This window comes from Aphis gossypii, unplaced genomic scaffold (assembly GCF_020184175.1).
Source record: "Aphis gossypii isolate Hap1 unplaced genomic scaffold, ASM2018417v2 Contig00062, whole genome shotgun sequence".
Lineage (NCBI taxonomy): Eukaryota > Metazoa > Arthropoda > Insecta > Hemiptera > Aphididae > Aphis > Aphis gossypii.
In genome coordinates this window covers 4,541-18,800 of record NW_026082996.1, presented here as the reverse complement: position 1 = coordinate 18,800, position 14,260 = coordinate 4,541, and the positions used below count along the sequence as shown (strand labels likewise).

Below are 14,260 nucleotides of genomic sequence, written 5' to 3'. Positions count from 1 at the left end.
GTAACGTTTCTTGAGTCATAGCTTCAATTATATCATTTTGAATTAAATTACTTAGGTAAATTTGGTTTTTTTTTTGACTCTAATAGATGTTTACATAATACTGCATCATACTTTGCTATAAGCTTAACAAGTTCTAAAAACAGTCCATTATTTGATTTTCCATCATTCAATTTTTCTTTATGTCCTCTAAATGGGAGACCATTTTTTGCAAGAAATAGGGATACATCAATTAGACGTTTTAAAACATTACGATTATGTTCTTTTTCAGACTTTTCTGCTCGCATTAAGTTATGTATAATTGTATTATCATTTTGTAATCGTGCTTTTAAAACTAAATATTCTTTTACAGTATTTGTATGATCACTAGATGTCTCATGTTTGATAATTTTTTCTAGTCCTTTACGAAAATTATTCACTCCTTCGGCAGGGTCAGACCAATTAGAATTATGTTTTGATAATGTGCGAAATAAAAAACAAGAAAAGCAGTACATTTTGTTACTTTTAGGAGAAAATACTAACCAATTTCTTTTGAAATGGAAGCCGGATCTTGATTTAATATCATACCAGTCTGGATTAAAACAGTTACCTTTTTCATTTTTTGGAAATTTGAATTTTTTTTCAATTCCTGACTGACAAGGACCTACTTCAATAAGAGCTCTAATTAATGCCTTCGACAACGTAATATTTTTGAATAAATATGGATCTGAAGGGAAATCTTGGCATTTATCAATCAAAAATGAAAAGACTATGTCCAGTGATTTTTTATTGGTATCTGGTTGTACTAAAGTACCTGATAAAGAAATTTTTTTAATAGTTATTTTAATAAAACAATTTAATTTACCTTCAAAATCATTATTTGTATATTTATTTAAAATTGGACCATTATTAAGAACATAATCTTTTTCTTCATATGAATTATATTCAACATTTGTGATTGTTGGCTGTGGCAGAACTAAAAAAAAAAATAATTTAGGTAAATAAAAATTTAAAATACACATTAAAATATTAAAATTACACTTTTATTATTTTAATAAAACAATTTAGTTTACTTTCAAAATCATTATTTCCATTTTCATCAACATTTGTTGATATAGCAGCTGTACTATTATTCGGGTATTAAGCAATGGACCATTATTAAGAACATAATCTTTTTCTCCAGATGAACTATCTTCAACATTTGTGATTGTTGGCTGTGGCAGAACTAAAAGAAAATTATTTAAGTAAATAAAAATTTAAATACACATTAAAATTTACTATTCTAATTTGTATTTTTATTATTTTAATTAAACAATTTGAATGCAGTAATTTTTTTGAAAATTGTAATTTATATACTAATAAAGTTGTAACTAAGTGCAAATAATTATGCATTTGCAATTTTTTTCTTTAAACTTAATATAAAGTATCTGGGTAGCATGAAATAAATTTTTTAACTTTTAAAATATAAAGATAAAAATATGTACCTATACTCTATAGGTATGTCAAATGTGGCATCAATTTGCATACTCTGAATTATTTTCCTTTCAAAGCATATTTACTTCTATTTACACCTATCTACTACATATTATTTACATGATATTTAACATTGAACCATGTTTTTTTTCACAATAGGTAGCTATAGTATTTTAGAAAATTGTATTAATTAAGTTTATAGAAACAAAAATTGTTTATGATAAGAAAGGGTTACAATAAGGGCTATAATATTTTTTTGCAATTAAGGTATAATTATTAATTTTTAATAAATACTCCTACTTAAGTTTAAATCATTTTATAAATTATTATTTTAATATTTTAGAACAGAATGTCTTATACTTATTTTGTTTTTAATAGTTTAAATTTATAAAAATTGAAGCAAAATAAAGTAAACATTTTTAATGCATTAAAATCCGCCCTTCAGTAATAAATGTATGCTGATTGCTGTGTATAATAAATTGCGTTTTTTCCAATTGATTTACAAATAAGTTACTCTACATACCTTTTTTAAAAGATAAGTGATTAGTAATATTTATATATTTTATAATGTGAATAATAAATAATTAATATTTATTGGTAGGTACTAAAACCTTAATTCTTACCTTGTAATATAGAAGGTGTATGTGTATTTATAAAAGATAAAATACTAGTATTTCCTTTAACCATCTTTTCTTTTTCTTTTATTATTCTTCGAGCTCCACCAGATAGCCGTTTTTTTTTCATGTCAGATTGAATGGGTTTCATAATTAAAATTTAAAAAAATTGCGATAAAACACAGACAAAACAACAGAATTAACAACAATATATAAGGATTTTATAAAATCAACGCTTATAATATGCTCAATGTAAATACGAAAATTTTATTAGCACCCATACTTATTATTATTATTTATTATCACACAATATTGAATATTGTTAGTATCTGCTCACTGCTGAAAATCTATAAACGTAGACACTCTCGAGGAGTGTTGATGCACGACATGTAATGTAAATATAGGAATTCCCAATACATTGTGTTCGGTTATTTATTATTAGAGACGTTATCATTTCATAACAAAGCGTCTTATACGAAATACGAATTACCGATTACGGTGTGCCACTGTACCACAGTCCACAATATTACTTAAAATAATATTATAATTTATATTTATACTATTATTATGCACTAAATAATATTATTTACGAGTCGTAAAGCATAATATTATGACATTAATCCAGGAGGAATTAGATTACCTACTAGGTTTGGGATTTTTAATTTTGAGAGGCCAGTCGATTACTAATTCAAATGAGCGGAGGGTCAATTGACCTCCCAAACCTCCTACTAAACACGCCACTGTAAATATATGAATTATGATAAGTGACTTTATTACAAAAAAAAATAATTTAATATCTATAGAGATTAGAGATATTACACAAAATAAAAATAAATTAACTTAAACATTTATAAAATTAAATATAATTTATTTATGTACATAGTTTTGTATTATTATTATTTTTTTTTTAATACAACTAACAATCATATTTAAAATGCCCGTGAGCATAGGTATGTTTCTATCGGAGTGTGCTATCCTTTTATCATCGTATCGATTGAAACATATTTTGTTTGATTTGATTGTTCGTATCTTATGGTTGAATGATCTGATGGATACATTTTCCCTGGTATACAGTTTAGAGTTATCTTTCTCGTCATCGACGAAAAGGCAATCGAAATGATCATTGAAAGTCATATGATTTTTAACTACATGACCTCTAACGCCTTTTGCCTTAATTTTCTCTTTGTTATTTAGTATGTAAGCGTATGACTTTGCGCGAAGGGCGATAAATTCAGTAATTGGTTGTCCCTTCGCTTCATCAGAAAACAACCCTGGAATCTTTTTTCGTTCAGCTACATAGCAGGGATGATCTCTAGGCAGGTCTAAAGTATCCATACAGCTTAGTAAGTTTGCATTGTTCTTCAAATCTTCATAAAAATCGTCGGTCTTAATATAATACATCAGTGAATCTAAAAAAAAAAAAAATAATAATAAATTAAAATAAAATATTATAATGTTTGTTGTAGAAAAATTGAATAATAATAATAATTTACCTGTATCTGTATACATGAGGTTGATATTGTCTTTGAAATGACTCTTCATAGTATCATAATGATACTTATACATCAACCACTTGCTTATATCTAGTACTGCAAAACCTAAAATAAAAAAAAATAGTCGATTAATTTAAAATTAAAAACATTAAAATATATTATTTTTGTGTATGTGTGTAATAGTTACCTATATATATTGGCTTGCAAAACTTGATAATTTTTTTTTCTAATGAGACAGCATTCAAGTTATCATTATATTTTGTAGAGTGTTTAAATGTTTCTTTATTCATTAGTTTCTGTAATCTTTTTTGACATGCTACTATCTCCATCTTAATACGCTTCCGCATTGATTCCATGGTTTTTCCGAAAACGGCGTTGTTTAAGAGTTTGAAGAAATCTTTCTCAAACTCATTAACTGCTTTTTTTCTCATTTCAGTGTTTAATTGTATGTATTTAGCAAGCCAGGCTAATTGATGAAACTCTAGAACTCTGTGTACTTTTTCAACAATTAATCCATTTGTTATGGCTTGTTGCAGGTTGCGATAGTGGATTACATAATTTTTTTTTTGGTTCGAGTGTCGCCATAAGTTTTTGGACTTTCGAGCCTAATGGAATTTTATTCTTGGGTAAAAATGGAAGGTCATTGTGTACATCATGTAGTTCATCGGGGTATGATATGTCTACTTCATATACTCTGCCTAAATCTGAGGTTGGCGTCAAGTCATTGAGTCCACTCAAGTTAGGTTCAACCCAGTTGAACCCATCATATGGCATGTACTGTGACATTGCCCATCCATATAAATTATTGCAATCTTGATAGACTATCCATGATTTGAATTTTGTGGGGTCATAATCTGTAGTATTTCCATTATTAGCTTTAGCGTACCTCATACTTGCTTGCGTGAGGCTACCCCGTATTGAATTTTCGAAAAACAAGTGCATGTCATAGTCAGTGAGTAATTCTAGTTTGATGTTGGTATATTTGAGCATCGCATCGAAAGAAAAACTTGGACAGGTATAGTAGAACACTGGATCCAAGTTGTAAGTGCTTAAACATAGATCTCTGAAATTTTCGAATACATCGGCCAACAATAAAAGTCGATTTTTAGGTAAAGATCGCTATATTCTCCCAAGTTTTTGCATTTGAAATGATTCCATACTGTGACTGCGTGTTCGTATTCGCTATCGTATATATGTTCTTCGGTTAACGTACTATAAAAATCTTCTTTCTTCGGCAAATGAATTTCTTCTAACTTGCTCCAACTATAGGTAAACTCATAGGGGTATACACCTTTACGTGTGACAAGGTCCATATCTATGGATACAAATGCTTTTGCTGTTTCTCTAAACTTCTCGAAATCAGATGTTATTAAATTTTTGGCTAAAGTCGATAAGCTGGAGGCCATGAAACGGCATGAGTCTAAGAATCTTATTGTAAAGTTGTTGGAAACATTTTTCGAAAAAGAAATAAACTTTTCTTCACTATTTGGAATTACTGGGATTTTATTAGTATCATACCCGAGTTCGGTTACGATAAAATGTGCATCATAATTTGATAAGTTATGTAGAAAACATGGTATAAAATTTGGTTTTTGCAGTTTAAGATTACAGGTATTACATAGTGTCTGTCTAAATTTTCCTGATAAATGACAGTGATCAGCCACTTTTTGATTTTTTTTCGGAAAAATTACATGTATTCTTTAATGTATCTATGTGTTGTTGTTCTTCGGTTATTATTATAGGAATATTTGTTTTAAACATATCTTCAACTTTTCTTGCAATATTAGTAACCTCATTCACAAATCTTTTGGCTACGTCTTGACGTGACTCATTACCACGGTAAATAATAGGTGATGTTGGTATATTATGTTTCTCAAGCAAATCAGTCGGAATATTTTCTGTGGTCTTTACATAAACTCCATAGCTCATTGATTCATGTTTTTGAAAAGCTGATGTATCTGCACCTTTTCTTTCTGTGCATTTAACAAGAAGTGCCTCGAAATCGGCATAAATAACTAACGGGTGGCATTGAGTCTTACCCCATCCATCAAACTCTAACATTGTACCGGCGGCAGGCATATCAGGTAAAATTGGTTTGTGTGTTCCACATATTAGTTTATGTTGAACTAGTGCTGCGTGTCCATATGGTTTATTTTTCAGGGGTTGATTATCGAATGACGTTAAGCAGCGTTTGCAAAATATAACAGTTTCTTTATGAGCCGTTTTTTGTGCTCTTATAAGACGTAAAAAATCTGAGATGAATGTGTAGTGGCTTTTATCTCCGTTGGTAATTAATAGTAGATCGAAATGTTCTTTTTTTTCTTCATCCACAATTTTAAGTGGATAAATAATATGTTTCTTATTATTTTCTTTTTTTAATCCATAAACATTGACGGATATTTTCGGGTTATTTTTTTCAAATGTTTTTATTTCCCTCATAGGTGTTGGGAATGTTAAACCACCGAAATTAAATTTATCTTCATGTGATGTATAATTTTCAGTTACAATAGTTTTATTATTACCCATAACGTATTTTGCAATGATTGGCCACTTAAAACACTGTTGGTCTGAGTTTTGAGGGTTGATAATTGCTTTTTTGTTTTTGATGTCAATTGGTAGTGGAATATATGACGATCCACCCATAGGTGTATAATTATATATGCCTAATAATAAACCGTCTATAGATTCTAAACTAAACCCACTTCCTTTAGAAGTTTAAACGTCTTCCTCAGACATAAGATTAGCGAAATCTATATCAATCTTAGACTCGATATCTGTACTCAAAAAAATTTCTCTGGCTTTAGTCTTAAACGCACGATTTTCCGATGAATTGTCTACGTTTGGGCGGTTATATGTTGCTTCTAGTTTTAAATTATATTTAATTGGATGTTTTGTAGAGATTGATTTGAGTAGATGTAATAAGTCTTTTTTTGATGATTCCAGAAATATATTGTAGTTGATCAAATTATCTATATTTTTCATATAATACCACTCGATTTTATCTGCGAACGACGTGCCTGTCTTAATGAAATCAGGGGTATTGACGCTGTTCATACGTGTTTTTTTAGCATTTACTGCTTCATTCGAATTTTCCACATGTGTACGGTTAAGATCATTGTGATTTCTGGCCGAAGGAACTGAAATAAAATAAAAAAATTATCGTTGTAATGCTAAACATAGAAAAAATGTGTGTGAAGATAAATTGTTAACATAAATATGTATATTTTTTCAGTAAAAGTAGCCGAAGAAAAATTAAGAATTTAAAAAAAAAATTATATGTTTATCATATAGAAAAAATGATTTATAAAAAAAAATATATAGGTATTAATAATAAAAAAAGGAGATATGTATGAAGCAATGTATATGTAATGTAAATATATATATATTTTATTATATATATATATATATATATTATGTAAAAGCAACAAAACAATATGACATAGGGCTCTCGGTTAAAGAAATAAGACACAACGTTCTTTTAATTATTATAGTAAAAGTAAGGTGTTTATAAGATGACCTTCGTAATAATAATAGTAATAACTAATTATAACTTTGAATATGTTTATTCGAAATATTATCAGATTATTTTATATGTAAACATTCTTTTGTATAGCATGAAATAATAGTACTAGTAAGTTATAGATACGATAGTAACAATATTAGTAAATATATATATATTTATATTAATGTTGTATCATGGGAGGAAAATAAACATATTACGAAATAGATATTTACCATTATAATTGTAAATGTGTTCAGCTAGTTTAAAAAAATCTTGAATTTCTCGCTTGGTTATGGTTGGTTGTAGTTGGATTATAATATTTGAACCTGAAAATAGTATTATTTATTATTAATTTGATTATGAATATTTTATCTAATAAATTTGTAAATTTTTATTGTGAAAAAAAATACTTACGATGTTTTTCTTTATTATGTCTGACGAGGTTATCTCTTCGCGTGAATATTTCTGAGCAAATACTGCATACGATTTTAGTAAGTGATTCGTGTGACTTGGCATGTCTATGTAGATTTTTGATCAATGTAAAGGTTTTATCGCATACACTACACGAAAACATGATTATGTTTAACACTGAAGAACACTAGTCGAACTCGCGAAACAAGACTGTACCCTTCAATGAATATATGGGTAATGAATTATAGAAATTGTACTTTAAATAACAGTATGAAATAGTTGTATTTAAGCGATTTACTAGCGCATGCACACAATATAGTGGTAGAAAAAATGAACTATGGTGTTCATTAAAGTAAAATAAATAATTTGATTTTTATAGTACTTGTAAGATATTTTACACACTCTAAAAACACACACTGAAATAACACGACTTGTCACTTGAATGCAAGTAAAGGGACTGATCTCATATTGTTCTATGCACTATACTTTATGGTTGGAATTCATCAACAATACTCGAACGTGTTACTACAGGCTTGAACATGTTTGTTATCGTACGATGTTGCAAGGGTGCGAGGACGGAAGGCGGGGTGGAAAATATATTTAAGGTTGACACTCTATTGGATTGGAATGTTTTATTGTTTATAATTGTGACTATGTGTGACTATGACGTGTGTATGTGTGTGTGTGTGTGTATGAAAATGTATGTAATTTAATGAACAAAGGTCTGAGCGGCTAGCAGGTGGTTGTGTGCTATATAGAATATTGTTAACGTATGCTTTAGCGAATGAGATTATAATCTGAAAATGGTATAATATTTTTAGATATGTGTGGTGTTGTAGGTATCTTATATTATATTATGAGCATGTATGTATGTATGTATGTATCATATTATAGTTTTTAAGTATAGTTACAGTTATAGTTTGTATGGTCATATCATAATTATATGTATATTATATATACCTATGTAGTATGTATCATATGCTAAATATGTGTTTTATTGATATGTAAGTATATATTATATAAATTGTATATGTTCAGGGGTTTATGATAATGATGTGTGTATTGTTTGGATATAATATGTAAGTATGTATATATTTAAACTAGGTATATTATAATATATTTGAATGTGTGTTTGTTTGAGATACAATCCAATGTATAACGTATGCTTTAGCATGATGTTTATTCAAATGGGGTTATAATCTGAAAATTGTATAACATTTTTAGATATGTGTGATGTTGTAGGTATACCTTATATATTATATTACGAGTATGTTTTTACGTATGTATTGTATGTATGTATATATGTATGACGTATGTACATTTATGATGGTAAATAATATGTTGTGTGTGTGTGTAAATAAAAAGGGGGAGGGGGGAATATAATTGAGGAAAAATTTTTGACGGACAAGTATCTTATTTAGTCGAAATCAAAATATTATATACATTATTTTTCTTCAAAAGGTGGAGGTTTGAAGGAGAAGGTATAAAATATATGCCGGTTACGTGCAGGATCTGGCGGTGGTGATGGGTTTATGCGTGTTGCAGGTTGCCTATATTGAGTTATTACTCGTTGTTTGGGAGGAGCCTGTACTACGAATTGCCTATACAGAGGAGCCTATGCTTTTACATGTAAAATTTAAGGGGGAGGAGATCCAGAAGCCCCTAATTCCTTCTACTGGCTACGTCCACCATTACTTTGTTTCTTAGTAAAAATTCATGTCCTAATATACCGTCCTTAGGTATAGGGAATAGCATTCCCACTACATAAAATTCTATGTCTATATTTTTGTTATTTATTATAACTGGTATTTTTATTTTGCCTATTGTTTGTATTAACTCCTTATGAATGCCTCTTAAATTAATTTTTTGTGTTTCATCTATATTTAATTGTCCTTGTAAACAATTTATCTTAAGTATATTTACCTGACTACCTATATCTATTAATAAATTTAACTCGTTTGTTTTGCTCGCAGGTGATATACATGTTATGTGATTGTTTTCTAAAGCAGGGACGATGTGGTAACATTGTGTATTTCCTCCGCGATTATTTGGTTTATCGAACGAGTACCACGGTCCTCGCCCGACACGTTCGCGTTTCCCGAATTGTTGTTTCTACTTTCATTATTACGTTTTTTATAGCATGCACTTATATCATGGCCACTTCGTTTACAATATGCACACGTGGTTGTACGTGCGTTATAATTTGTTGGTGGTTGAGTAAAGCTATTCCGATTAGATGGACGATTATTGTTACTTGCAGGTTTATTTCTACATTGAGCTGCATAGTGATTACCATTACAGTTATAGCATTTAATAGGTGGTCTATTAAAATTATTTTGCTGAGTGTAATTATTTGTTCGTCCTTGATAACTTGGTTTACTAAAGTTGTTCGGTTGGAAATTCCTAATACTACTATTCGTATTATTATTTCTTGTATTATTCACACGTTGAAAATTATTATTATTTTGTCGTGAAGAATTATAATTGCCTTAATTAAAATCGTTCCTGTATCTGTTATTTTCTCTTTCTGAATTATATTCTACTTCTTCTGCTTTTGCCAATTGCTTAGCTACCTCTAATGTTTTAGGATTTCGTGCCTTTACAATTGTTCTTATAGGACTTATTAATCCTTTTATAAAAATATTCAGTGTTTGTTCTTTTAAAGTTTCGTGAATTACTTTTGCTTCTGATTCCTCTTTATTAAGCGTACACGCACTACAAAATTTATAATACAATTTTTCTACTCTATGGCAATAATCATTGACGTCTTCACCATGACGCATCTTAATGGAATTTAATTGTATCTGCAAACTTGAAGCGGTTGTCGTATCTTCAAAAGCATCCATCAAATAACTCTTAATGTATACCCATTTAGTAACATTTTTATATTTTATCATTTCTAGTGCTCTACCAGATAACCTAGTTGTTATATATACTAAAGTCGGCGCGCATTTTTCTTCAACCAAATTTACTGCCATATCACATGCATTTATGAACGGATAGATATCGTCTTCTCCCGTACACATAGGTATAAGCTTAAATGCTTCCTCTAATTTTATGGTAACCATTTTCTTCACACGCGGTTTTCTACCGAACGTTAACTCAGTGTGTTCAAAATCGTCCGTAACCTTGCTACGTGTAACCTTTTTATTGTCTAAACTTAAACTTCTCGCTAAGCTGTGTTTTATTTTCACTTGGGCTTCTAAATAGACTAGGGCGTTCTTTTAGGCTTTCAGTAGGGCTAGGGCTTTTATTTGGGTTGGGCTTTTACTTTTTAGGGCTTCCCAAATTAATCAACTGTTGGGTTTTTTTAATACTTCTAAACTCAAATCTGGAGTTTCTAAAGACGTCTTATTCGATGGATTAGCTATCCAAAGGAGATGTACCTGTGTTCTCCATAAATTGCTTTCACACTCATTTGATACCTTTTACAATCAACTATAATAATATAACTCAATAATATATGCCCTTTAATAATTCTCAATAATAATCTCAATAATTCACAATATGCCCTCAATAATAATATAATAACTCAATATTTCTCAATAATAATTCAAATAAATCAATTGTCCTTTAATAATCAAAACAATTCTAAATAGTTTTTTTACGACCTACTTAAATATATTCAGTTACTTAAATGATACTTCTTAGGTTTTATATTTTTGTAACATTTATCCGTGTAATAATTTAATTAACTATTCATTCACAATAATGCGATGTTCGTTGATGTTGTCATCCTGCAACATTGAATTGAATGGTCTTATCTTCTGGAGTTATCAACGAGGAAAACTGCGCAATCTTACTTGTTAATGGTAGCCTTTGACGGTTTGCCTCCTTAAAAAGTGAATCCTACCGACTGCGCCAAATTGTTGCGTGCCAGTATCAGATTTAAATCCAGATGGTTATTTTGAACGAAAGTTAAACTCAATAACGAAATATGTCTTTATTGCATATAAATTAAATACATGTAACAAACAAAATAAGTGGCTGAGTGTCGTGAAAGTGCTCAGTTGTTGATAGCTTTGGTACATCTGCCGTTGCTGGTCTTCGGGCTCCCTTATATATTGTGGTGCGTCTCTTGTTTACGTCGTGTTGTCACCTTCTGGGTAAAACCAGGTGTTCTTGTAGTTGTTGTTGCAAATTCGGACACGAATTTGAGAATGTGCAATAACATCTCAAATGCATCATTAGTGTACTGTAATTATTGGTGCGCTTACTATCCCGACACGTGTCATGGTCATAGTAGCATCCGCATTACCCTTGACACGAGGCATGGTCATACTAACTTAGCCTTGATATCTCGTAGATATCTTATAGATATATCATACCCCATAACAAGGCAAATAGTAAAACATAAAAACTTATCGAAAGCGTATTCAATTAAAGATTCTGAAATCGGATTGTGGTTAAATTTTTTTTTTTGGTCTATCATTTTTGCCAGCTGACAATGAATGTGTACAATTTGCCGATTATGTCTTGGACACCTATATAGACGAAAACTCAGAGTTCCCCCCTCATTTGTGGGCGTCATCACCAATATTTGACCATCCCAGAACCACAAATGGACCAGAATCATTTCATTCTCACTTTAACAAACAATTTTACACACCACACCCTCATGTACATCAGTCATCAAGTCATTGCAGTATAATTAGAAATCCAAACTGAAAATATGATTAAAATCAATTCCATTTCAAAAAATATCCCTATAATGTTAAATATAATAATTATCCCATTTTACTAATGCTTAACGGAAAGAAACTATAAAAAAAAAAGAGTTTGTGCAAGAAACGTGGAATAAATATGAAAAAGGGAACATTAGTTAATTAGAATACATAAAATGTTTAGGTTTAAAATATCAGGCTAATAAATTACTTTAAACTGTACTATAATTATATAATATGTAATTTTATTTATAATTGTTGACTTATTATTAATTATTTATGTGTTATAAGATTTTTGATTGCAGATTTCTTATATTTTATATGATTTTTGACTAATTATTTGTGTTTTATATGATTTTTGACTGCAGATTATTTATATTTTACATTATTTTAGACTTATTATTAATTATTTATATTTTACATTATTTTGACTTATTATTTATATTTTATATGATTTTTAATTAATTATTTATGTTTTATATGATTTTTTTTAATTAATTGTTGAGTGTATATTATAAGCATTTTCATACCACTCAAACCGCGGTATTTTTAATTGAATAATTCTCGCCCAAACAGTATGTATCTATTCGCCCAAACGGTAGTTTTAGTTTACTAAACCCTCCCCAAACAGTATATAGTTTGGACTATATTTTGGGTCGATTCGCTCAAACGGTATACGCCCCTAATTATGTATACCTACAATATTTTTTTATTGATTATTTTTCTATTATTTTAACATAAATTGTATAAGTAGGTACAGCTGATGACTAATTAATATATAATTATTATTTTTGATATCCAAGAGTATTTTAAAACAATGTTTTGGTAGACGTAACATTGACATGGTGTTTATATTAAAAAGTTGACACACAGATGGTTTAAGATCGGAGCATTATTCCGACTACTTATCGTGTAAATAGATTCAAAAATAAAAAAAACACACATCATAGTAAAACCAATACATTCTTCACTCCGCTCAGAATCTAAAATGTAATTTTATAAGTTATTGCATAGCTAAATGTTAATCAATTTTCAGTTTTAATATATATTACCTGTACATAATAGGTACTATAAAGACCAATTACATATTATATTTGATATTTGATATTTATTCGTATACAACCGAAAACGGATCAAATCTGGCAACTACAACAATAATTCAAAGTAATATTTTGTCTAAATTTACGTAAGTAAATATAAAACTAATCTTAAACATAATAATATAATAATAATAACATTAAGTATACATGATTTAAAGACGTTTGTAAACATTTTTTTCATTGACTTTACTCAACTTCTTTTATAATTATTCTAAGATAAACTCATATATGGAAAACCTATCGTACCTATTAAATTTTAAATTTTTAGCTTTTTATATAGAAATAAATAGTTTATAAAATGTTATTGCATTTTAAAATTAATATAAGACGTCGATTAAAAATTTTGGCTGAGTCAAAATACTTGAAAATTTAGTACAAGCTTCCTCATAAGTTGTAGTCTTACAGTACCTAATACAAAAATTATAAAAATGGGTATAATCACAATTTTTTTTGTTAGTGTTTGAAGTTGAAATATTGACAAAATTCGACAAATTCACAAATATTCGTAAATGAATTTTTAGTTTAAAACGTAGACATTTTTTTTTTAAATAACGATTTATGATTGAACGATTTTAGATTTTTTTTATTTTATTTTTTTATTTGTTCTAATTCTAGTCGCAGAAACTTTACACTTTTGTACTTTAAAATTTAATGCAAGGTATTAATTATGTTATTTTTTTTCAAAATTTGATTTGAAATTATATCTAAACTTTAAGTTACACAATTGAAAATAGTGCAATAAAATACCAAAAATATGACCTTAATATTTGCAGTTTAAATGTCACAATGCCTGAAATTACTATACCGGACATGGAAACTAGTTCTTTTTTTCCTGTGTCGAATAGTACACCAGTATCAATGAATACAGATAAACAAATAAATTTAGAAAATACTGATCCTTGTTCAGTTGATTTTATGGATAATAATTTGTTAGTAGAATCAACTAGTGATGAGGAATCCGTCGTTCTTGAGTATAATAAAATAAAATAAAAGTATTATGTATTATAACATTATTTATTTTAGTATT

General features: G+C 28.7%; 2 protein-coding genes across 2 annotated transcripts; both read right to left on the bottom strand.

Annotated features, from left to right (window-relative positions):
- Positions 1–6,271: 6,271 nt before the first annotated feature.
- Positions 6,272–7,632, bottom strand: LOC114125268 (uncharacterized). The gene is made up of 2 exons (XM_050208256.1): positions 7,473–7,632; positions 6,272–6,693 (listed from the first exon to the last, which is right to left on the bottom strand). The coding sequence occupies exons 1-2, from the start codon at positions 7,630–7,632 to the stop codon at positions 6,272–6,274; spliced, it is 582 nt and encodes a 193-aa protein (XP_050064213.1).
- Positions 7,633–9,958: 2,326 nt separating this feature from the next.
- On the bottom strand, positions 9,959–10,537 carry LOC126553065 (uncharacterized). Its single transcript, XM_050208255.1, has one exon. It carries the CDS (start codon positions 10,535–10,537, stop codon positions 9,959–9,961), a length of 579 nt encoding a protein of 192 aa, XP_050064212.1.
- Positions 10,538–14,260: the final 3,723 nt, after the last annotated feature.